Here is a 26,281-nt window from a genome sequence, read left to right on the forward strand (position 1 = left end):
CATTATGAAACCATAATACTAGTAGATAGGATAACTGATAACCCTCATTCACTTTCTACTCTCTTGGCTATGTTCGACCTCTCCTCTTCTTCCTCCTCAGTTCTTCTTCTTCACGTACGAACGACAATTACCAGAAATCTTCACCAGAAATCAACAACAACGACTTCGAATCTTCACCAGAAATCGACAACAATCGAAAAATCAACAGATTCAACACTTAATCTTCATCTGTGAACTTAAGTAAAACATGTGTGTGTGAATGAGTATTGAATTATAAAACGGGTTTAAGCGGGTTTAAACCCATACCCGCCCGCTGTTTATGGGTGCGGAGTTGGTTTTGAAAAAAAAACCCGCAATCTATTGGTGTGAGGTTGGTTTGATCTTATACCCGCCCATGTGCAGTTGTGTCACAAACAGTCCTTTATAATTTAAAATACTACCTGGACGTCTTCAATTGGAATAAAATATCAAAGAGAAAAAAACATATATGTTAAAAGTTAGAACTGATCATATATAATCAATGAATCAAAATGCAGATTGACCATAATATTGTTTTAAAGATTAAAAGAGGAGAAGCACATAAGAACCCTGATATAGTTATAGCCATATGTGGTAATTAGGAAAAATAAAATTAAAAAGTTTATTCACTTTGGAAATTCTGATGAAGGTGGCAAATAGAAAAAACGTGGGTGGCAAATAGGTGAAACCCTCCGAAAACCCACTGAAAAATCTCACCTTTTAAACCTTTACCACTAGATATATATTCATTCATTTCACTCTTTTTCATCTTTTTTCACCCTCACCACCTGATGTATATTCATTTCAGTCTACCATCACTTGAAACGAAAATTTAAAACATGGGTTTGATTTAAAGAGCTAAGATTGTGGACATATTTGAAGAAAGTGGACTTTTTGAATCTATTACTAGTTTGGATATAAGGTTAGTTTGTTTTAAACTCAAAATCTTATATAAGCTTACTCTGGTTTTTGGTCAATAACAATTGTTGGTACGTAGTTTACCTTTTGGTACTAATTGAATATACTCTTCAGGTAATTAATATCATCTTAAGTGTGTTTCTCTTTGTTTTTGGGATTGTCATTTCTGGGGTTAGGGATTTGAATAGATTGATTGTGGGCATCAGGGTTCTTAGTCTCTGCTTGACTTTGATACTTTGCACTAGTTCTGTTTGTTAAAAGTCCTCAAAGAAATCGATCTTGGGGAAAGATTTCAAATCAAAATGTAGTTAGAAATCAAATTATATGGAATTAAGTGGTGACAAGAAACAACAAAGCTTCCCCCTTTTTGAATTCCCAAGTCCTGCTCCACGAATGATCTATTTCTATCAGATTAGCTAAATTGATCAAGAATTCCCAACGTGGATTTCATAGTGTGATTTCTCGCTTGCGAACATTGAGTTATAATGTGATTCTGCTGCCACACGTTTCATCTGTGCTGTATCTCTTGACCAAGAAAAAATGTAAGTGTTAGTGTTTTTTCTTTTTGTTTTTTTAAGATTCTATGCACATACTAAGTCTTGATCTGTACATATAGAATCAACGTTTGAAACTTAGATTTAAGTCATTAATTGGAGGAAAAAAGTGGTGCCCTCATGTATGCTTGCGAACTGCATATTTTATTAGTGGTGGAACAAATTTGCATTACAATGTAAAATGTGTGCCCCTTTAGGATTCATTAGCAATATACTAATGAAAGTGCAGCACAATTAACGAGCAGACAGTGTTTGTATTTGGTTTATTTGTTGTTTTATTTCTTTATTTGTATTGAATTTACATGGAGGGGTTATTGTACTACTGAAACTGCTTTTTCTTGGCCTAAATTTGAATACCCTTTCTCATGTGGGTGTAAAACCTAGTCACCTTTATCCAAATTCTTCAGGTTGGCTGATCATTTCAGCACTTGTTAAGCACTCGACTGTTACAACTTGTTAATGGTGCAAACAAAAAAAACCGATCAACAATGGATGGAGAGGCTCAGCCGAGCGACCAGAGGCTCGGCTTTGTGGCTTTTGCTTTTTCTTGGCCTAAATTTGAATACACTTTCAAATTTAGAATAATAAACAGTGGATAGATGATTTTCTCCTGAAGCTTGTCATTGCTAGATGATAGTGATTGCTATCAATTCATTAGAAACTGTTAGCTCCCATGGATATTCATTAGCTGCGGGAACTGCACAACCACCACAGCAGTCCGAAGACCAGACTTCGGTTCCTGTCTCCTTAGAACTCAAGGACACAGATACGAACCTATAGAACAGATCCTATCCAAGTAAGATCGTGCCCAGCCTTCTCATTTCTATTATATACCCTCGTAACTTCATTTTTCTAAACGAAGTGGGACTAACAACGAAGCTTATACTATAAAAACCCACTCTTTCGTTCTCCCAAACAAAACCCACATAAAAATCTCACCTTTTTCACCCCAACCACAAGTTGTATTCATTTCAGTCTACAATCACTTGAAAACAGGAATTTAAGACATGGGTTTGATTTAAAGAGCTAAGTTTTTGAAGAAAGAGGACTTCTTGAATCAATTACCAGTGTGGATTTAAGGTTAGTTTGTTTCAAACTCAAATTTTTTATTGTCGTTTTTGATCTAACTGGTGATGGTTCAAATTTTGGAAGTTTGATTGCTATGGTTGATGTAAAAAATCTGACAAGAAATTGTTGGAAAATGGAGTATTAATTGATTCTAGTATGATAGTTGGGAAATAAAGGAAATGTAGATACAGAGATACTCCTAAAGATTCAGTGGAACTAAAGAATTTAACTTAGACCCTTTAAACTTTGGTAATTTCTGTTTACTAGTTGAATAATAATGTATAGGCAGATTCTGAAGTTGATGTACTGAGCCACCAGGAAACCCTTCTCTTTGTAATTGTTATTTGTGAGGGTTAGGGTTAGGGATTGAGTAGAAAGGTTGGGGGTTAGGCATTGCTCAAGTTGTGTTTGTTAAAAAGCTTCAAAGAAATATCAATTGGATTAAAGATTTTCAAATCAAAATGTTTAGTTTTAGAGGAGTATCAGTTAATTTATTGATAGTTTGGAAATGTGGACACTCCAAAATGTAACTAGTTGGCGAATACTAATTTAGAATTGAAACTCTAAAACCCACAGTTTTTCCCATGATATTATGATTTTGGTGGTCTCAATTTTTCAATAGTGAATGTTATGAATATAATTGTCTAAAATTGTTCTGTTTTCTTTTCTGTAGATAGACCTAGCTGGGGAAGCTGGAAGTATGCTTAAACGTATTACTGGGATGGGTCGATTGTCGGTCTATGTGATTCTGCTATATGTTTGTGCTTTTGTCATTTGTGCTGTATCTCTTGACCAAGAAAAGATGTGAGTGTTTGCTCTTTTGTTGGGATTCAATGCACTTTATAGACTTTATTCTGATTATATAGAAGTCAAGCAAGATGTTCTGGAATCTAGATTTGAGATATTAATGGAGGAAAAGTGCAACTTTTGAAGATTAGAATGCACATCTATAGGATTTATTACTTGTTGAAAAATTTCATATCCTTCGTAATTCCTTGATTATATCACTTTTGGTGTCCCAAACTTAAGTTCAGAAAGAGAACGAGATCAACTACACCAAATTGTGTGGTCTACTTAGACTTATGGTTACGTCCCGAGTTACAGTATGCTCTTTGGTAAAAGATGAAATATCAAATTTACAGACTTTGAACGCACACGCACTTCCAAATCTCTAAAGTATATCATATGGTTTTGTAGCCTAGATGGAGATTCGTCACATATGTGTGTTGTTTGGCACAGAGGTACTTACATTTGATTGATAACTTGCAGGGAAGATAGCAAAATTCTGAATGTTGGGGAAGAGTTACTGCGTGAAACCTTACCTTTGCAAATGGGTTCTCGCCTGTACCGATTAAATGGACTCAAATCATCTACTTGGTATGAAGTGAAGATTTCATATCCAGCTTCTGTATGTATACTCTTTCTTTTGATTATTTTACAATTGGAGTTTCTTTGTTGAAATTAACTGGGGCTATTGAATAACAACAGATTCCCGCTAGCTTTTCCATTCAACTGATAAGGGACAAATCAGATATTGGGCACAACTGGAACAGAAGGTTACTCAACACAGAGAAACTGATATTTGAGGCTGATAGTAACGACATTCACCAGGTTCGATAAAAACTCATTAACAGTTGAGAAAGCATGATTTCAAGTGCAGTTTCTGAAGTATAATTTATGCAGAGTTTGGATCAAAGTCAGAAATATGTTCTTGTATCTGTGGAGTCTGCTGGAGTTGTTTCCATTCCTGGCGTAAAGGAGAGGGAACTCGTCTTATTTAATATAGGTACCATCAGTTTTTCTTGTTTACTGCTCTAGTTTATTCTCTATTATATCCGTAGTATATAACAATAAGCCAATAACCAATTCAACTGCACAAATGCAAACAGTTTCCCATCAGTTATTTCAATCATCTATTCACGACCTTTGAAATCATAAAATGTCCTCAGTTTTATTTGCCCTTCTGGTGCCCGTGTTACAAAATTCTGCATATTAAACTGAAAAGATCTGAGACAGACCCTTAGGTATGGACCTTATTTGGGGGTCATCTAAGCAGAACCCTTTTCGTTTTTGCCTTTTTAATTGTGTATATTTGCTACATCAGTAAATTGATCTTCTTAACTGTCAGAACTCATGTGTAATATTGTGAATCATGAGTCAATTTTGAGTGTGAAACATAAATTATTTCACAATTTATTTGAACGCTACTTATTTCAACTCGTCTTTTATTTCAATGTTAAGGACCATAAATTATTTCACAATTTACAAAACATGAAGACAGACAATCTGATGCATATGTAGAGTAAATTTGATGCTACTTGTACTAAGACTAAAGACCGATAGATCGAACCTGTAAGGATTGAGATCCACTGAATCTATTAGCACACGTGTTTAGCATCTCAAGCTAGCATACTTCTTGATCTCACATCTTGTTTCCCGCATTCGGTTCAAGTAGCTTTGAACAGTCATTTGCCTGTTCATAATATCTGAATTCTTGTGATTGATTATTGCTGTTTATTGGCCTTTTTATACAGTTTGTGATGAGCTCTTACTTGGGATCCCACACAAAGCTATCTGGGTTGGAGTGCTGGTGTTTATATGTTTAGGGGTTGCATGCATTGTTCCATCTTTTCTTCCGCCATATTTACTAGTGAGGAAACAAAAATCATAACTTTCGCCACTTGTTTTAATTTCAAAGAACACATCATTTTGTCTGTAATTTACGATTGTTTTGTTCTGCTATCAATTTTCTCTGCACATCACACAACATTGGGCTTAGGCTCCTCTGAAGTGTCTTAGATTATTAGTCTCTTGACTCTCTTCATAGGTTTCTGGGTACCTCATTGTCAATGGACTTCCCCTGGCAGTTTCATTGTAACATACTGAACTATAACAATGGATTTTGGATAAAAAAACTCATTTGTTTAGTACATTGATTGAAGTTCATTGCCCCCTGTTTCTTCTGTTCTTATAGAAACCTATTTTGAGGCATACTAGATTTTTTTGAGGCATACTAGATAATGCCAAAATAGGGTCACTAAATAAAAGACAACACCCCTCATCCACCATTTTTGATAATGGCATAACTACCCTTATATAATTAGTGTAAATAATTATGATTAGAATTGATTAATTATGAATTTTAATGATTGATTAAACATTAAATTAGTAGTGGTGAATTAGTAGAAAAATCAAATTTATGTGAGAGAGTTGGGATTTTTGAGAGGAAGAAGAAGAAGTGAAGAAAAAAGCTTGGGTTTTGACTTTTGAGATTTTCGTGATTAGAAGTGACCAAAATGTGGGATTCAAATCAGAAGTAAACTTCTATCGAGGTTTAATTTCTTTTTATAAGTTGAATCTGCCAAAAAATTGAATTTTTAAAACCCATATCTGCTGACCAGAAGTTGTTAGCCAAACCTAGGTATAATTTTAAAAAAACAGAGGTTCGGCTCAAAAGTTATCAGCCGAACTTTACTCAGAAACTGAATCATTCACTAGGTTCAGCTTGAAAAATTGAGGTTCGGCTGGAAAATTGAGGTTCGGCTGGAAAAATGAGGTTCGGCTGAAAATATTGTAAAGTCGCATTAGCCGAACATAGTGTTTCTCTAAATCATACACTAAGTTCGGCTCAAAATTGATACTGCAAGATCATCCGAACTGATCTTCTGAAAACCCTAATTTCATCTTTGAAATCATATTCTATCGATCAAACAAAATAAAATCAATCAAAAACAAGATGGGTTTGTTACGCATACATTCTAAAATACATCTAAGAGCAATTGAGATTTGGATTTCGCATTCCAACGTCGCTCACTTCGATTCGTGTTTCCTTTGTTTGATTAATTTCTTTATTGAATTGGAGTCCTAGATGTTTAAGTTTAAAGTTTATTTTGATTTTTAATTTTAGGTTTTTAAGGATAAGGGAACTATGACAAATTGAAATTATTTAGGAATATATAGGTAATTACACTATCTTTAGACACCCCTTATAAACCCACCCTAAATAATATAGTGGATGAGTATGCCTCAAAATAGGTTTCTTCTTGTAGGTTGGAGGTGAAGGCCCACTGAGGTATGTTGTCAAACAAATTATGTAAACCCATTTCATTTCATAAAAAGAATGATTTTTTAGGGACCATGGTTTTTTTGGGGACCATGGTCTTATTAGGCCACCTTCCCTATAGTTATAAGGGGTGTCCTAGAACATTGAAATGACTAACCTATCCTTAACCTAATTTAATTTAAAACCAACACAATAACCACCTCTCTCTATATATATATAACCACCACCTCCTCCCACCACCGCCGATTACCACCACCACCACCAACCACCGATTACCACCACCACCACCCACCGATTACCACCACCACCACCACCCACCACCGCTGATTACCACCACCAACAACCATCGATTACCACCACCGCCCACCACTGCCGATTACCACCACCACCTCCGATTACCACCACCACCACTATATATATATAGCTTAATTTAAAACATGAACAAAGATATTCTCACAAACCAATTACTTGTCATTCGTTTTTGGTTGAATAAATGAGAACTAATCATCAAAATGAGTTGAAAATGGAAGTTGCAGAGAGGTTTAATGGAGTTTTTTTCAGTAAAAAGTTCGGTTATCACAAATTATTTTTTTCTTAACCGAAATCAAAGTTCGGTTGATTCGAAAAAAAATACTTTTAACCGAACTCCTTGTATTATAACAATACAAGTCCATAAGTTCGGTTAGTTCGCAAAATTATTAAGTTTTCTTTGTAACCGAACTCTACCTATAAGCCCAGTTCGGTTGATTCGCAGAATATGTTGAAGTTTACGAACCAACCGAACTTCTAACACTAGGTTACTTCTAACCTGAAGTTCGGTTGGGAACTTGGTTGCGTTGAAGTTTGCGAACTAACCGAACACACAAGATGTACTCAAATAAATTTTCAAGTTCAAAGTTCGGTTACCTACCATTTTATCCTAGGTAACCGAACATTGCACTGTACGACCAAAACCTCAATTAACGAGCGAGTTCGGTAACCTGCGTGTTTGGAAAACGTAACCGAACTACACTTTCAGGTGTGTTCGGTTACATGTTCTTGACATATGATAACCGAACTACACTTTCAGATGTGTTCGGTTACATGTTGTTGACATATGGTTAACCGAACTGGCCCAAATTTATATAAAAAATTTCATTTTTTTGAAAGTTTGGAGCAATTCAACCAACATTATCAAAGTTTGAAGCATACCTGGGTACCCAAATACCCTTCCCCCGGTTGTGGTTGGTAAAATCCATCGTTTTTCATGTTTTCCTTCTTCATCTTCTCTAACTTTACTCTCTCAATAATTCTACTTCTTTAAAAAAAAACTCATCTGATTTTTCAATCTCACTAATTATCTTTAACTTAATCATCTCACTAATCATTACACTAACTATTGTTAACACTAGCTAATCATCACCCAAAATTAATCAGAAGGGTAATTTAGATATTAATATAAATATCTAGATAAGGGGTGACCTAGATTTACTTTTAATGTCTTTACCCAAAATAAAACCATGGTCCCCAAAAAAAAATCATGATCCCCAAAAAATCGTTCCATAAAAACAAGTAAAAGATGCTACATTTCTTACTTCCACTTGCCAAAGCAGAAAGGTACATAAAAAATCTCATTTCTCCTCAAACGACAACCCTAAAATAAACACAAACAACACCCTTGCCAGAGAAAATTATTACACCATCCTAAACCTAAACCTAGTCCACCTGCAACACCACCACCTGCACCCCTACCTGACCAACTGATGATCAAGCTCAAGCCGTACAATGTGGTTCATGAAATTTAAGAAGTAGCCTGTTGGGCAACCTCATGAGCCTTGTTCTGAACATAATGACCATAATCCTTAGATTTATTCTTGACATTTCTGTCCTTATTAGCCAACCTCATTCGTGCATGATCAACTTTATCTGAACCTACCTGCTGAGACACGGTTATAGATCCATGTCAATGCAGATAATGCAGCCACACCCATTCCACCTGAGCATAAGAACCCAGCTGTGGTTAGAAATAAAACTATCCCAGCTGGGACTAATTAAAACAGGATTGAACGACACCAAAAGTGGAGTCACAACAACTAAGGATATGACCGTTCCGGTAAATGTTAACCGGGACAAAACATGTAATGCAACGGCACTCCAGTTTTTGCTGCGGTTTGACGTTTGTCTGGTGCCAAATTCTATATTTTTGCGTTTCAATTTCTATGTTTGTTCCATCTTGTATTTTATTGATTTTTTCCAATTGATATCTATACAATTTCATATATGGCACTCCATGACTTCATGCGTGATACCTACTGCGAAGGAGAATTGTAGATACCTACTGCGAAGGAGAATTGTAAAGTGTGTACCCAGTTCTTGGAAAATTTGGAGACGGTATTTGGACCAATTCTTGACGGTCAACTATGGACTTATTTTTGACAAATTACGTGGGTTTCCATTCTAACCCTAGATAGGTTACAAATTAGTGGTGAAGGTTTTAAATCTTACATCTTCTGTAATTTGAGTTTTTGCTGACAACTGGAATTGGGGTTTTCATCTCAACGGATTCTTTAAGAGTAATATCGGCTAATTTTTTCTTTTTGTTCCAGCTTCAGGTAATCTTCTGATTCACTTTTATTTTATCTTCTTTTAGTTTTATGTAATTTCTGCTTGATGCTAGCTAGCTTCTTTGTTAGGCGCACAGACTTTATAAAGCATGGATTTGAACAACAACATTGGCAAGGCATATGATAGAATTAGCAAATTACCTGACTCACTTATACATCATATCCTCTCTTACCTTGATATCAAACTTGTTGCTCGTACTTGTATACTATCAATAAGATGGAAGTACATACGGACCTCTATCCCCACTATAGGATCGAGCAAGAGAGAGGAGAGCACACGCGGAAGCAAATAAAACGATTACATTGATAATCACTTTGGTGTACATTGTCTCATGGCTTACTAGCCTACTTATAGTCTCACAAACTTGAGAATCACTCAAAATAGTTTCCTAATAATAACAAACTCTAATTAAAGCGCACTTCTAGAAACACAAAGAAACTCTAAATATAGTAAAACTCTAAAACAAGGAACCGACACAACTTGCTCTTCTAGTTAACTCGAACTTCCAAATATCGCATAGTGTGTCAACTGTTCCTGTTGATCCAACTTGACTGCGTCAACTGCAGCAGTTGATCCATTCGGACTGGATCAACATCATATGTTGATCCACGAACCAAAAACACCATATCTTGGTTTAACTTCCAACATTCTCCCTTAAACCAAGATATCATTCAACGAGAATTCCGTAACCCTTTTCTAATCCTCATCTTCTTCCATAGATCGACGTTAGCACGTCCTTGTCTTTTATCATTTTCCATTCCTCTTCTTCCATAGATAAACGTTAACACGTTCTTGTCTTTTCTCATTCGTCTTCAAAGAAACCACCAACAAACCCTTACTCCTTGATACTCAATAATAGGTCATCCCAACTTCATGATCACACCGGAATTCCGTCAATCAAACTCAAACTCAAATAAAAAACAAAGCATAAACAACAGACTAACTAAAAAACGAAGCACAAACAACAAATCAATTAAAATGAAGCAATCTTCTAATTTTGCTTAACAACAATCTTCATACCATCGCAAGCACCACAAGTTTCTTTCACTTTCTTCTTCATCGCAGCGGAACACCATTTTAACAAGATAGAAGCACCTCTTTGTGCTCAATTCATCTTGCTAACCAAACACAAAACCAATTTTTTAAACTCATCATCGAGCATTATAGTCAAACTCAACACTTGTTTCCCCACTTCACTCGCAGGATTTCCACGCAACACTTCAAATTCCACCCTGAAATGTCTTCACTTCTCTAGCCAAATCCCCACTGGGATTGCTTTACTCAACTTGTAGACTTTACTCGCCTACAATATTGTCTCACGCTCACAACCTTATGACGTCTCTTCCACAACTCATAGGCTTAACCTCCTTCTGTTGTCTTCTCACACATTACCCCCTGGTGATTACTTCTCTTACTTCACAACCTTACTGTTGTATTTCTTCTTCTCTTGTCTTCTTTACTTCTTTGTTCCAGTCACACTTGTTAGAGTCGAAACTTTCACACTTCTTTCACAAGATTCTCTCACAATCTTTCTCTTGTTACGCTTCTGCCACAAGCAATAACTAACACAAAGTCTGCCACACTTTGTCAGGTATTCCAAGTTTCTGCCACAAACTCTTCAACCTTTCTTCACGGTTTCCAACATGTTTGAGCTTACACTCTAACACGCCATCCCTTAAGCTCAAACATCACCATCTAACAATCCTTGTCATTCTAAGTCTTTGAATTCGATCACCTTAATCAAATTGTACTAGTCCTGACTGCAATACCAGCTTTGATCCATCAAACTGACCAGCCCTCCTGACTGCAGTACCATCTTTGATCCTCTATCAAACTGTACCAGTCCTCTGACTACAATACCAACTTTGATCCTTTCGTCTTTTTCGAATCCATGACTTAACCCTTCGAATCAACCACTTACCCAAAACCTTTCTTACCTCAACAAACATCAAATCTGCTATCTGCAACGTCTCTGACAGAACACATCACGTTTTTATTGTCATCTGCTGTCACAAACTGTGACCATTCTTTTGTTACGGTTTTGTTAATCTGTTACAACACATAACAATTCTTCAGTAACACTTAACTGTGACATTAACTTTTGTAACACCTACCGCAAAATGTTACTAACTTTTAATAACACTTCTTTTTTTTTTACGCCCAGCAACAATACTGGTTCTCACCTTTATTAGGTCGTGAAACCTTAACGCCGATCTCCGATAGCAAACGTCACTTTGTTCACTCAAGTTCTCCATCTCACCATCATCTCCAACTTCACACGATAATGACAGCAACCTCCATCTCCGGCTTCGAACAATCTCCTAATCCTAAATCTTCACAACAAACATATACTAACAGCACAATATCACTGCTAGTTTAACTATCTCTATTTTCTGGTCGAGTTCACCTCAACCTTCTTTAATGGCAGCAGTCACCATCGTATCTTCTCCCTGCTCAATGTCGCAGCACTATCACTATGTTTAATGGCAGTAGCTCTTCCTTTATTTCTTCCATCTCTATTAATAGCATAATTCTATTCTCTTCATGGAATTATTACAGCAATATCTCGAACCAAGAACCCATCCTTCCTAATCGAATTCAACTTCTAAAAGTAGATCATCAACCCATGTTTCCTTTTTGACTTCGATTCACGACAGAACCCTAACTTTCTCGAACCTTTTTTTAGAAACTCTCGTCTCGTTCCTCGGTGTAGACTTACACGGACACAGCTTGCACCAGGTCTTGGAGCAGCAACATACGTCTTTCTTGTATATCATCGTGATCACTACGTCTTCTCGAGCTCCAATATCAATCACGAATCATCAACGTTTCCACCAACAGTTCTCTGAACTTCGAACACAGCAGCATAAACTTTTAGGTTGTCTTGAAAAATCTAGCAATGTCGCACCATGAACCTACAACATCATCGCTTTCTCGAGCCCACAACTCAAACTTCTTCTTAACTTCATAATCTGCCGTACACCTCCAGCAAACAACAACAAATTTTCTTCACCTGTGTTCATCCCATCACCATCAGCTTCTCTGCAATCCACCGATATAACAACACCTCTTCTAAGTCACCATCAACTCGTTAGAGTTCTTCTCTTCTTGACGACTTGGAATAACTGCACTGTCCATGTCTCAATCTTCAACACGGATCATCATCAACCTGTTCATGTTCATCGTTAACATCATCAAAAGAAAAAATAGTGAAGTCCCTGTTTCCTTCTCTCCATCGAACTATCAGCAGAACCATCACCTCCGGAAATCAAATCTAGGGCAGCAACTTTTTTTTTCTTCTCTTTTACTCGTTCTCGATGTTGTCGTAGCAGCAACAAACTTTTTTTTTTCTTCTTTTATAACTCTCTTTTTTTTTTTTAACTCTCTTATTTTTTATTGTGTTACTCTCCAAACCCTAACGTTTTCTTCACAACTTGGACAGCTTCTCTTTTAACAATTGTCCACTGCCGAAAAACAAAAATATCTCTTTAACTTTCTTCCCAATCCGCCTTCATTGTCTAAAACTAATAAGTTCATGGAATTCGTGGATAGAACATTGGTTCTTCATGATGAGTCAAATATTCAGAAGTGCCATCTCACGACGAATGAGCATATGAGTGCATCTCGGGTTCATTTATGGATCGAGAATTTAACAAGGCGTAATATACAAGAGCTGGAACTCTGGTTAGATCAAGGCAAGCCTTTTTATATTCCCTTATCTCTTTTTAGATGTGAATCATTGAATAAGTTGGAGCTAATTGCAAACAATGGTACCCGTCTTCCTAGAAGTTTTATTTTTCCAAAACTCAAGAGCCTTAAACTCATTGGAATCCAATTTACTGATAATGATTGCTGGAAAGAGCAACACTTTTCTAATTGCCATGTCCTTGAAGATTTGATTTTGGAAGACTGCACTTGGTTTGGTGTGAGTAATTTTTGTATCTCAACTCCTACACTGAAACTTTGGGAAATTTGTAACTTGACGTGGGCGGAAGAGGGTTTACAAAACTGTGCTCTCGAAATTCATGCACCAAATCTAGTGTCACTTACCTATTGTGGTACTGTGGCAAAGGAATATGTTCTTTCCAGCTTCCAAACACTAGAATCTGCAAAAGTTCACCTTTGTGATTATGGCAATGTACTAAGGAAGCAACATATAGGTTATGCTGCATCCGTAAGGCAGTTATTTCAAGCGCTTTCTGACGTACAATGTCTGGAAACATGTATTGTATTGCAGTCGGAAACTTGAAAACTGATTTATTTGTTGTTAACGCCTTGTGATTAATAGATTATAGATGACTTCGTAAACATACTACCAGTGTTTCATGATGTGGACGAGTTGATCCTGAAAGAAGGAAAAAATACCACTGATAAATCGCTATTTCCATTTCTCAAAGCAGTACCTAATTTGAGGTTGCTCGTATTTGAAGAGGCAAGTGCACAAAACTTCTAATTTTCAACATTCATGCTATTCGAAAATTTACTCCTTTTGATGTTTGTCTATTTCTTTTTTATCTAATCCCAACTCAGAGCTGCATTGACGACAATAAAGAAAAGGAACACAGTTGGGCTAGTCATATGTTGACTGCTGGATGCATGTTTCAACATCTACAGTCGGTGACCTTTATGCGTTTTAGCGGGAATGCGAGGGAGATGAGATGGGTGAAACTAATCTTGAAGAATGCTAAAGCATTGATAACAATTAGATTATATCTAAGAAGCGATGATCTGATAAATATAAAAGTACTCAAGTCAGATTTTGTAAGTCTTCCTAAAGCCTCCGAGAGATGTGAGTTTGAGTTTAAAGAGTACTGATTTACTAAATAAATACTTAAATCAGAATTTCTAAGTTAATTGCATTGTTAGTTTTTTGGTAGGGTTTAGGCGTTTTATTTGTAATTCAGTTTTGATCCTCATAATCTATGTAGACTGAGCTTTTAATTAAAAGATAGCAACTGCTTACATGACATTGTCGTTTATGAAAATTTATCCATAGATTTTGTGGATAGAAATATTGCATCTTCCCTACTCATGATTGTACAGATATAGTCTCTACCTACAGGTCGATGAACACTTGTATGTATCTTGGATTTGTTCTTGGACATCCGGTATAAATAATAAGGCATTGTATTGAATAATGACAGAGTCAGAAGACAGGTAAAATAGGGCATAATGTTGATTTTTTTGGATGTATATGTAGGAGTGGAATATCGCACATATCAATAAGTATGCGAAGTAAGGATTATCTGATGTAAGCGAGGACTATCGCACATGGCAAAGCTGAAGTGACATATTGGATGATGTCAGCAAGATGACGAGTAAAGTGTGATGTTCAATGCGAGGTATAGTCTGTGCGAGAATGAATGATTATAAATGAGCGAATGTATCATATAGTGATTCCGGAAATATTGGATCTCTTAGCTGTCATCCACTATGAGGAATCACTATATAAAGGAAGGAACTCATCACATAGAGAGAGAGAGATCTTTAGTGTGTGTTAGACAAGAAACTAGGAGAGAGAAAGTTTGTTTGGAGAGGAAGAAAAGTCATTGTTATCCATTGTATCCAATTATAATCCTTGAAAGTTAATAAATAATTCATTATGATTACTTGAGAAATAATCTAGATACATTGGAGTGTGGTTGTAGGATTTCCTGCAACTACATTTTTGGCGCTAGAAACAGCTTTGGATGATAAATCCTGGTCGTAAATTCGTATAATCTTGGGAAAAGTAGGATCTGGAAATTGAAGATAGCAAGACTTGGATCTACTATTGAACAGGGAACAACATCCAGAAGGCGCAATAGAATTGCTGAGAGAAGAAGAATTACAAATCTTGATCAACAAGAAGAAAGAGTAACAGAAAATCAAAGAAACGAAAATCCAATTGGACCTCAGTGTGAACAAGAGAGGAATAATGATATTGATTATGATAGAGTGAGCATTCATACTTCGCAAACAAGTTCAACTGAAGAGGAAATACAAAGAATTGGGGATACAGGAAGAATTGAGGGGAATGATGAGAATATGACACTTGCAGAGCTTAGACCAAGATTGATTGCAGAACGACAAATAGAAGGTGAAGAGCGTGCGAATTTGATACGTCAAACTGATGAATTAACAGAAGAGAATCTTAGATTGCAAGAGCAGAGATCGAGAAGTGCCACACGATCCAGGTCGAGATCAAGCAGGAGTTCATTAAGGCAAAGTCGATCCAATCAAGAAGATAATAGGCGAAGACAACACATGGAAGCAATTGAAGAAAACATGCACGTAGATGATAATCCACATGACCAACAAAGAAGAAGGGATGTAGCTCAAGATTTGGGAACTAATCGATATGAGCATCCGCGTGAACTTCTACATCGCACACATAATAATTTCGAAAAAGAAGAAGAGGATATGAGGCAAGGACATATGATATTGCATGGGAGAGAAATGTTGAGAGCAGAGGATGAACGCGAAAGGAAAGCTACACTTGTGACGAACAAAAGAGACAGACAAATAAGAAGGGAAGAAATTGAAGAGAGAGAATTGCAAGAAGCATCACGTCAAAATAACCATGATAATCGAGTAAGGATGGGTTGCACCACAAGAAAGAAAAATATAAAGACATCGACATGATCGCACATGTGAAGAGGAACGACATGATAGAGCACAAATTGAAACGAACACTGACAGGCGTAGGAAAAGGAGAGAAGAAACTGAATAATATGAGATACAAGAAGCAATACGTCAGAATAATCATGAGAATAGACTGAGGCAAGCAAGATTAAAAATACCTATGCACGAAGATCAAAGCTTCAGTGAAGAGATTCTTAAAGAAACGACGGAATTAAGAGAAATGATGACTGCGAAAAGAAATGGTGGAAGGAGACAATTAGAGGAAGAAGTGGAGGAAGCTGGGAAAATTCCCTTACAAAAAATATTCAAAGGGCAGTGATACCGCCTAAGTGGAGTTTACCAACATTCACTAGCATATTTGATGGAAGCGCCTGTGCAATACAACATGTGAAAGCTTACACACGATCTCTGTTGCAGTGGGAAAACAATGACGCAGTAATGTGTAAATATTTCGCTGCGAGCCTGGTAGGGGAAGCTATGAAATGGTTTGAAGGACTACCAATAGAATCCATTGGATCATTCCACTACTTACAGAACGTCTTTTTAGGACAATATATCAACAATAATATGTCAAGACCAGGGATTGAGATGGCATTTGGACTTCGCAAAAGAACAAATGAGAGTTTGCGTCATCTGACAACACGCTGGAGAACCATGTGTAGTGAAATGGGTAGACGAGTAGATGAGCGACACCTTATTCTTGCATTTATTAATGCTCTTTTCGCTACAGATTTATTATATACGCAAATCTTTAGGCTAAAGGATACAATAACAATGTCAGAGATGTGCGAATTTCAAGAGGAGTACATAGCACTTGAGGAAAAACAAAGAGATATGGATTCGTACCCAGTCGCAATACCTGATGTGAAAGGTGGAAATGCAAGTTTACTCCCAAGATGACAAATGCTGTTGCGAGTACGTCGCACGGAAATCAAGGAAGGAACATTACAGAAATGGAACAAAAACTAATAGCCATGGGTAGTGCAGATCAAGCAGAATTTGACAAAGAATATAGAGACAGACAATTTCAAAATCATGGAGGTAGTAATAAAATGCAAAGAATGGATAATCCAACAGAAAGATCAGGAGGTCAACAACCATATTATAATAAAAGACAAGGAACTGGAAGGATAGTATGGGAACAAATAAATCTGCCAAAGCTGAACACTACAGTAGATAAAGTCTGGGAAGCTGTCATTCTAATGGAAGAAATCCCAGAACCACATAATGTAGGAGATGAACCACCACCAGGGAGGAGGAGCAAAGAATTTTGTGTATATCATCGCTTTCATGGTCACACAACAAGTGCTTGCAGAAATGTGAGGAAAATCACATTACGAATGATTGAACAAGGAAAATTGGATCATTTCTTAGCAGAACAACCAAAGAATTTACCACCACCACCACCACCACCACCACCAGGAGGAAATGTATATGCAAAGCAGAAAGGAAAGGATACATTTGTAATTGAAGTAGGCGCGAAAGCGAAGAACCTATATTGTAATTCAATTGTACATTCATTCATAAGCATATGAGACTTCCATGACAATGTCTTAAGAAGGGTGTATGCAAGAGATGCTGATGGAAGGGAAATTCTTAATCTTGCGAAAATATCACCATTGCAGGATTGGCAAAAAAAGACTATCTCATTTAGTGCGGAAGAAACACCAGGAGGAGGGGAGTCTCATGAATGTCCATTAGTAGTGAGACTAGGAATTATTCCGAAGCCAAAAGTAGAAGATGATGAAGAAGATGAAGCAAAAACTTGGGGAATAAATAGAATACTTATAGATCCTGGAAGTTCTGTTGACATTCTCTTTTATTCTACATATAAAACCATGGGCGGAAGGGACGACGAATTGATTCCTTCAACGTACAAAATTTATGGCTTCAATGGAACTGCGAACAAGCCAAAAGGTGAGGTGACTATGAGAATTATTATTCAGAATATGCCTACAGATATTGTGTTCTGTGTTGTAGATGTCGAATCACCCTATAATGCTCTAATTGGAAGACCATGGATGTATAGTATCTTGAGTGTGGACTCAACATTTCATCAGTGCATAAAATTTCCCTTAGCTCAGCGTATTGGTATTATAAGAGGAGACACAGTTTAAAGTAGAAATTGTCAAGAAATTGACATTGACAAGTGCGAAGAAAGAGAGAGTAAGCGAAGAAATTGGAAAAAACATGCTGCAGATAGTCAAAGAGCTGAGAGGTTAATGGTGGATACAGTATAGTTGAGAGTTGGCAAACAGAAAAACAGAGTACTGACACAGGGTTTAAAAAATATGTGAAACCCTAATAGTTATCGCACAGAAAAGATTGAAAGGGGTATGCGAAATAGTATTCTGAACAATATCTGCGAGTTTAAAAAGATACAAAAAATGAAGGGGATAAATGAGTAATATGGAGAATGTAGATGTCTTTCTTTATGAGAAATAAATTCATAAGAAATCCATGTACTAGAGTTATATAAACTCAAAATTTGAAAATGGAATGACAAATTCTAGTTTCATGAAGTGATACCATGTCGAGAAAAAAAAATTAAAATCTTTATAATAAGACCTTAATAAAAGGCATCAGAAGTGATTTTAATCAGATTGGCTAGGAATTCGAATATGGCGTGCAACCTAGTTCGCATACATGTAAGAGGCAAAAAAGTAAGACCTATCGCACGTCATAGTCAGATAAACCTAGAAAGCATGACTCAAGGGAAAGAAACACCGACCCTGGAACTTGAGTCATGGAGATTTGGGGTGAGAACAAACGAAAATGCCCATCCGAGAGAGGTACCTTTAATTTTCAGTCTAAGATAATAATCTTAAATTGAGAGACTAAGGTGAGAAAATCTCTCCTAAGGAGTGCACAAACTCGATCAGGGCGCTGAGGTACACGGTTGAGTCAAGAGTGCCCGGTGCGTCTAGAGCGTACCTTGCCACTCTTGACAAGTCCTGACTATGATGCACTCGGTCCGAGGATACCCCACTTAGGGTGCAGTCTCTCAACCATAAACCTCATCGGTGTTGGGATGTGAGACTGCGAAATCAACTGGTTGCTGAATTAACCAGATGGGAAGAGCCATAACCTTAACCCGATAGAGGTAAGCTTCCTTGAAGGGGCAATCAGGGGGAAGATAAGGACGACACCCTCCATTAGGGAGCTGAATTGTGTCAAAAGACGTAAATGTCATAAGACTTTTTACTCAAGGGAGTATTAAGACTTATCATATTTATGCGATAAAACCCGAAGAGGAAATAATACAAGAAAAAGATAAGATGAGATCAATGGGTCGATACATTACAATGTAAAGGCCTCCTGCGATCTCATCACACAGAATTGAGGCAAGATAAGACTTTACATACGAAGGCAAAATAAGACCTTGTGAGAAACACAAAATTTTATATTAATTTTGTTTTGCAGGAATTTACAAGGAAATAGGAATACTACGAACGCGTTCGCACCAAATACATGAAGAACTATAAAATAGAATTAATCATACTAAGTCTATTAACATGTGTCAATTAACATAGGCAAGAATGGGAATGCAAAGGGAATGTTATTTGCCCCGTTTAATAGACTCATATACATGCGAGTGAATGATATTTTGGACGCGAATGCGAACAAAGAGAATTTATATTAAAGGAGTGAAAATTAATGCTCAAAAGGTGCATGTTTTTAAGGTTACATGAAAATATTCAGAAGGCAAAGAATTTACAAAGAATTTACAACAAATGAAAATGATTAATCTTCATCTCGCTCAGCCTCAGAACCTCTTATTTCTTCTTCTGATTCTTCATCTTCTCCCTCACTGTCTGAAATATCATAAACATGTTCATTATCAGGGATTTCAGGAAATTTATACTTTGTAAGAGGAATATTATTCTCAACACAGACTTTCTTAACAGCAGCTTCGCGAGCACGATTAGCATCATTGTTATTGTTTGAAACCATAATGATGAAGTTCTTCTTCAATTGTTGATACTTAGAGTTGCGAGCAAATAAATCTTTTCCTTCAGAAGCTAAACGAGTTTCTAATTCTTTAATCTTTTGAGGATAATTCTTCTCTTCTTCAGAAGCTAAGAGAGTTTCTAACTCTTCAATCTTCTAAAGATAATTCTTCACCTTATCTGCGAAGTATGAATTAGCAAGTTAGAATACATATAAAAAAAAATGTGTGTCATTCTCAGAAAAAAGATAAGTATTAAAAGAGCAATATTTGACCTTCATAATTGGAAACAATGTCTTTAACCAATGCGGAATGTTCAACTTGAAGACCCACGTTTATGGCTAAGTCCTTTCTAGCATCATTCAGAACTCTAGCAGCCCAACTAAATTCAGCTTCGCTTTCTATGAGAAGACGAGAACGAATTAAATTTTTTTCTTCGACAGGTATTTTCTTTTCGCTCAAAGCTAAATCACGTTCTTTTTGAACCTCAACAATGGGTTCTTGGAATTTTTCTAGTGCTTTCGCACCCTTAAGAGTGATCTCGTCTTTTCCATCAATAAGCTTATTCTTCTTTGTTTCCAAAACTTGAATTTATTCTTGGCTCTCATGAAGACGATGTTTAAAGTTATTAAATTTAGTCAATAAAGATCTATGGCTTTTTCTAAGAGCAGCATATTTCAATCTTAATTCTTCCAAATTCAGATTTTCAAATCCTTGGTTGGGATAGTTATTGAAAGAAGAATTAAGGTGTTCTAAAAGGGTTTCACCATCAGGATGATTGGTAGACTCATCCTAAAGGTTATACAGGTCTGCGAATATAACAAAATAAGAAATGCGAATTATCGCATAAAATAGAAGAACAAGGAAAATAAGGATACATACCAATGAGTTCATCATTTCTTTCTCGGGCTCTGCATTAAATTAGAATTGGTTGAATTCTCAGCTTTAAGCCTGGCATTTTCTTTCTCAAGTTTAGTAAGTCTCCTTTGGTAGTCCGAGGAGATTACATAAGATAAACGGTCTCCCTGGGATAACGAAAGGAAGTATTACTATTAGCAATAAAGCAAGACTAAAGAAAAAACAAAAGGTAAAATTACAAATATTACCAAAGAGCCGATTGTGAATTGGAGGTTTGGATTTATCGCAGAGGCATCTCCACGAAGAGATGGATCATCTAAAGTAGGAGCATCGCATATTTTAGAAACCATTCCAAAAGCACGATTTAATTCTTCATTATCAACAGCAGTTAGAAGATCTCCATCAAAAAGATTGGACAATTCTTTCAAAGAAGAAGAAATCGATGAATCATCAGAATCAGAGATATCATCCTCACTAGACTCCGAACTTGAAGAGGAATCGTATCTTTTACGCTTCCTAGAGAGATCATCCATTGTAGATGTCGTTTTTGATGAAGATTTATACGTAGGTGTTTTAGGAATATACTTTCCTTTACTTGAAGTCTTATCACCTAAAGATTTCACCTACGCGAATAATCAAGATAAGAAACAGAGGGAACAATATTGTTAAAATCAAAAGAATGTTTCTTACTTTATTATTCTGCGAAGCTGATGCATTGTGTGAATTTTTGGCCCTCTTAGCAGTCTGCAAAAAGTGGGATTATTATGCAAAATTGAGAACATTTATACGACTATAAGAAATTGGAAGAAATTATGCGAGATTGAGTACATTTATGCGAAGCCCCATACGACTTTCTTTGTCTCAGCTTCAGAAAGTACAAACTTCCAAGGTTGGTAAGAAGAAAACTTTTCAGGAAGAGGAATATCAGAACCATCCTCAACTTTACCACAAATATTAGGACCCTCTAGAATGACAGAGCAATTAAGGCAGCTCGAGTCATTAGATCTGCGAGTAGAATTGTTAGATTTGTCATTCCAATCAACATCTCGCATGATCCTATCATCTTCAACGATACCATCTTTTTTTCTTAAGCGAACGACCCATTTAGTTAAACTGCTTTTCATAATTGCAACATAATAATTTTTGAAGAAATTATCAAGAGTATATTCGGTAGAATCAATGATCTTATCACGATGTGATTCGTCTCGCACCTCATAAGGATAAGAGGATTCTAACCCAGCTGCGCGAAGAGAATATTCCAATGCTATTCTGATTGCATCACCACTTAGTTGGAATATTCCCCGTGTGAATCGATCATCAACAAGAATTTCATAAAATAGGGGTATTTCGGGGTTAAACAAGGAAATTGGAAGAATAGAAAGTTTTCCCAATGAAATAATAACTCTTTGATTATTCCATTGGTCGGAATTGATCAAATCAAGACTAAGTTTGGATGAATAGTCAGATGATGGGGGTAGAGAAAGTGAGTAACCTCTCGAATGGAATTCATTCTTCAACCTATTGAATTCTGTGTCCATCTTCTTGCCAGCAGGAGCCATTTTTAGAATGGGAATGGAAATGGGTAGAAAGTAGAAAGAAATGAATTTATCTTTATCAGAGAAAGCAGTAGCAGAGAAGATGAAACAAGAAAGTAGAAAGAAGAAGAAGACGAAAGAAGATATATAAGGAAAAATAAGTCCTATTTTTCAAAGTTTCATTAATGCGAGGAATAAACGGATAAAAACAGGCGGTTAAAATGACGTGTCAGATAATAAGTGGTTAAAATGCACGTGTAATTAACGAAAACTGGAATTCCGGAGGAGTGTCGACAAGATAGAATACGAAAAGATATACACATGCGATATTACAGGATGGAAATTTCTCATATCACTCACTTCACAATGTAAGCGAAATGAGAAGAGGCAAAATGTAGGAGTGGAATATCGCACATATCAATAAGTATGAGAAGTAAGGATTATCTGATGTAAGCGAGGACTATCGCACATGGCAAAGATGAAGTGACGTATTGGATGATGTCAGCAACATCACGAGTAAAGTGTGATGTTCTATACGAGGTATAGTCTGTGCGAGAATGAATGATTGTAAATGAGCGAATGTATCGCATAGTGATTACGAAAATAGTGGATCTCTTAGCTGTCATCCAGTATGAGGAATCGCTATATAAAGGAAGGAAGTCATCATATAGAGAGAGAGATCTTCAGTGTGTGTTAGACAAGAAACTAGGAGAGAAAAAGTTTGTTTGGAGAGGAAGAAAAGTCATTGTTATCCATTGTATCCAATTATAATCCTTGAAAGTTAATAAAGAATTCATTATGATTACTTGAGAAATAATCTAGATACATTGGAGTGTGGTTGTAGGATTTCATGCAACTACAATATACATTTTGCTAAATTAGTATATTGATCTTCTCTGATGCATATCTATAGTAAAGTCTTGCTTTTGTTTGCAATCTATAATTGTTCTGTTCTGTTCTCAATTTTCTCTATGCATCTAGTATTCTAGTGTACATCATTGGTCTTAGATTATTATCCCCTTGCTTAATTAAGAACTCATTTGTCTAGTACTATGAAGTTCATTGCCCACACCTTATAGGGTGAGACTTCGATTTCAATTCTTATAGGGTTGGAGGTGAAGGCCGATTGAGGTATGTTATAAAAATAAATTATGTAAACCCATTTCATTTCAATTCATATAAAAAGAAAGAAAGATACTAGTACATTTCTTACTTCCACTTGCCAAAACAGAAAGGGTACATAAAACATTACATTTCTCCCCAAATGACAACCTTAATAAACACAACAACACCTTGCCAGAGAAAATTATTACACCATCCTAAATCTAAAACCTAGAAGCTGATTCATAAATCAAAGGACTGCTAAAAATGCTTCAAAAGGAAACATAAAGAGTGGCTAAAACTAGTCCACTTGCAACATCTGCAACACAACCTGCACCCTCACCTGACCAACTGATGATCAAGCTCAAGCCATACAGAATGTGGTTCATGAAGTTTAAGAAGTAGCCTGTTGGGCAACCTCATGAGCCTTGTTCTGAACATAATGACCATAATCCTTAGCTCTATCCTTAACATCTCTAGCCTTGTTAGCCAACCTCATGCGTGCATGATCAACTTTGTCTGAACCAACTGGATGCTTACCTGAGACATAGTTATAGATCCATGTCAATGCAGATAATGCAGCTACACCCATTCCACCTGAGAATAAGAACCCAGCTGTGGTTAGGAATAAAACTATCCCAGCAGGGACAAGAACAGGACTGAACAACACCAAAAGTGGTGTTACAACAACTAGGGAGATAACTGTTCCGGTTAAGGTTAACCCGGATAAAACAAGTAATGCTACTCCAATTGTTGTTGCTGTTAGGAACTTCACGGTTTGACGTTTGTCTGGTGCCATTTCTGATAATCTTTGGGTTACGGATTGTTGATGATATTGATGATGATCCTCCATGATGTTAATCCAACGGTTAAAAATGCTTATTTCAAGAAATTTTGTACTGAATGAGAATTTGTTTGTGTTTGTGGAAATGGAAATGGGGAATGAGGTTCTTATAGGTAAACTTAGGGACAGGTGGTGGTGAGTAACGCTCACACGTGGCGTAAGGAGACGAGAGGTGATCTTTTCTTGATTGGTGTGATTGGATAGTTTTATGAAGCCGAGATGATCATGATGTGTGACTAATGAAGTAATGGTACCACGTGTAAGAAGGCCAATGCAAAGTTTGAGTAGTTGCTTGTGATTGGAGAATGTAGCGGTTAAAGGGTTTGGTTGAGTGTCACGGGAAGATTTAGAGTAGAACTTTTTGAGAGGAGGTGAGAGATGGTGGTGGGTGGTGGCTCTCATGAATGACGGTGTCAGTGGTCATGTGAGTTGTGTAAGTTTCACCGTTACAAACAATGTTGAAACTTGTACGTACTGTCATCAATAGAAAAACGATCTTTTACTGCAGCTACTAGTATTTCTAACGTGGCTTCCGCAGAAGCAGGGAAGCTGAATAAGTTTCCTTTTGTTGTTCTCAAAAGAAGAAAACCATAGAGCTCAAAACTAACGCATGTTATGTTGCAGGGCATTTTACTTCTATTTTGCCAAACTAACGCATGTTATGTTGCATACTGATGCTCGTGCCTTGGTCAAAAAATTTTGTTTACAAGTTTATGAGGGGCATTTTACTTCTATTTTGCCATTTTAAGGGTGTAGGATCGAGCAAGAGAGAGGAGAGCACAACGCGGAAGCAAATAAACGATTATATTGATAATCAGTTTGGTGTGTATTGTCTCATGGCTTACTAGCCTACTTATAGTCTCACAAACTTGAAAATCACTCAAAGTAGTTTCCTAATAAAAACAAACTCTAAATAAAGCACACTTCTAGAAACACAAAGAAACTCTTAATATAGTAAAACTCTAAAACAAGGAACCGACACAATTTGTTCTTCTAGTTAACTCGAACTTTCAAATATCGCATAGTGTGTCAACTGTTCCTATTGATCCAACTTGGCTGCGTCGACTGCAGCAGTTGATCCATTCGGACTGGATCAACATCATATTTTGATCCACGAACCAAAACACCATATCTTGGTTTAACTTCTTGGACTGGATCAAAAGAAGCAGCAGCGAAACCCTAGAATTTGTATCTGCATTCCTCTCACAAAACAGATTAGAACTCCATAGTCATCTCTACTACCAAAATCACTCTTACCTGAACTTCGAGAAAACAGTCACTCGAACCCAAATTTTCTTCGTACTATCAGCCATAATAGATGGAAACAGCATCATCTTCCTTCCCTCCATCTATCTTGCGGACACAGCAGCAATCTCCGTCCATTCATCATTAACAGCTGCACCTTTCTTTTAGCTAAAACAGCGATGACAAACTCCCAGAACTAATCTTGTCTCCATTAATCACCCATCCGTTCGTGATCATCAGCCTCTCACCTCAATTGACTAACAGCAAACGAGCTCTGTAATCCCTGCAAGTCTTCCCTACGTACCACCGCATATTAACCCTATCACTGCCGTCAATGGCATCAAGATGGTCAGTCACTTCTTCTCGAAACTTGTCCGATCAATATTATAACTTCAGTTTCAGACAAACCCAAACTTATTATTTATCTGAACTTCGCATAATCACCGAGCATCAGCTCAGTACTTTTCTTGTTTTGCTCGGACAAAAAACTCTCTCATGACCATGCATGATCATCTTGACAATCACAGCAGCCATTGAACCATGTTCACAACTTGTTGTATCTGTAGCCACCATCTTCTTTGTATTCTCCGAACCCCACAGAGAAACAACGCTGTGAATCCTGATGAAGACAAACACCAACACAGCAACAGGTCAAACACTTGAACTTCTTTCCAGCACCGCTCCTTCACAGACTCTTTTTTTTTTAACTTCTTACAAACTCTTAAACCCTAACGCAACTTCTTTCTTATCCAACTTTTAAACCATCGACACTTCGCACAAACTTCATTTTCTTTAATGAAAACAATTCTATAACTCTTTCTCCTTCTCCTCTCTTTTCCTCTCACCTTGCTTTGATACCAAATGTAGGATCGATCAAGAGAGAGGAGAGCATAACGCGGA

The 26,281-nt window shown here is 36.7% G+C and overlaps 3 protein-coding genes across 5 annotated transcripts; 2 read left to right on the top strand and 1 right to left on the bottom strand.

Annotated features, from left to right (window-relative positions):
* The first annotated feature begins 793 nt into the window (after positions 1-793).
* Positions 794-5,516, top strand: LOC113319254. 3 transcript variants are annotated; one of them, XM_026567521.1, is made up of 7 exons: positions 794-940; positions 2,487-2,570; positions 3,232-3,362; positions 3,828-3,966; positions 4,047-4,169; positions 4,242-4,344; positions 5,093-5,516. In XM_026567521.1, the coding sequence occupies exons 3-7, from the start codon at positions 3,259-3,261 to the stop codon at positions 5,227-5,229; spliced, it is 606 nt and encodes a 201-aa protein (XP_026423306.1). In that variant the 5' UTR covers positions 794-940; positions 2,487-2,570; positions 3,232-3,258; the 3' UTR covers positions 5,230-5,516. The 3 variants fall into 3 exon arrangements, with proteins under 3 accessions (XP_026423306.1, XP_026423307.1, XP_026423305.1); XM_026567522.1 differs by lacking the exon at positions 2,487-2,570; XM_026567520.1 differs by lacking the exon at positions 794-940 and having other exon boundaries at positions 2,319-2,570.
* Positions 5,517-12,760: 7,244 nt separating this feature from the next.
* On the top strand, positions 12,761-14,040 carry LOC113316546 (F-box/LRR-repeat protein At4g14103-like). Its single transcript, XM_026564706.1, has 3 exons — positions 12,761-13,399; positions 13,514-13,657; positions 13,756-14,040. Exons 1-3 carry the CDS (start codon positions 12,761-12,763, stop codon positions 14,038-14,040), a joined length of 1,068 nt encoding a protein of 355 aa, XP_026420491.1.
* A 9,570-nt stretch (positions 14,041-23,610) lies between these two features.
* Positions 23,611-24,143, bottom strand: LOC113317416 (oleosin 1-like). Its single transcript, XM_026565533.1, has one exon. The coding sequence runs from the start codon at positions 24,089-24,091 to the stop codon at positions 23,687-23,689; it is 405 nt and encodes a 134-aa protein (XP_026421318.1). The 5' UTR covers positions 24,092-24,143; the 3' UTR covers positions 23,611-23,686.
* Between the last annotated feature and the right edge of the window lie 2,138 nt (positions 24,144-26,281).

The sequence above is a fragment of the Papaver somniferum genome, chromosome 10 (genome assembly GCF_003573695.1).
Source record: "Papaver somniferum cultivar HN1 chromosome 10, ASM357369v1, whole genome shotgun sequence".
In the NCBI taxonomy this organism is placed as follows: domain Eukaryota; kingdom Viridiplantae; phylum Streptophyta; class Magnoliopsida; order Ranunculales; family Papaveraceae; genus Papaver; species Papaver somniferum.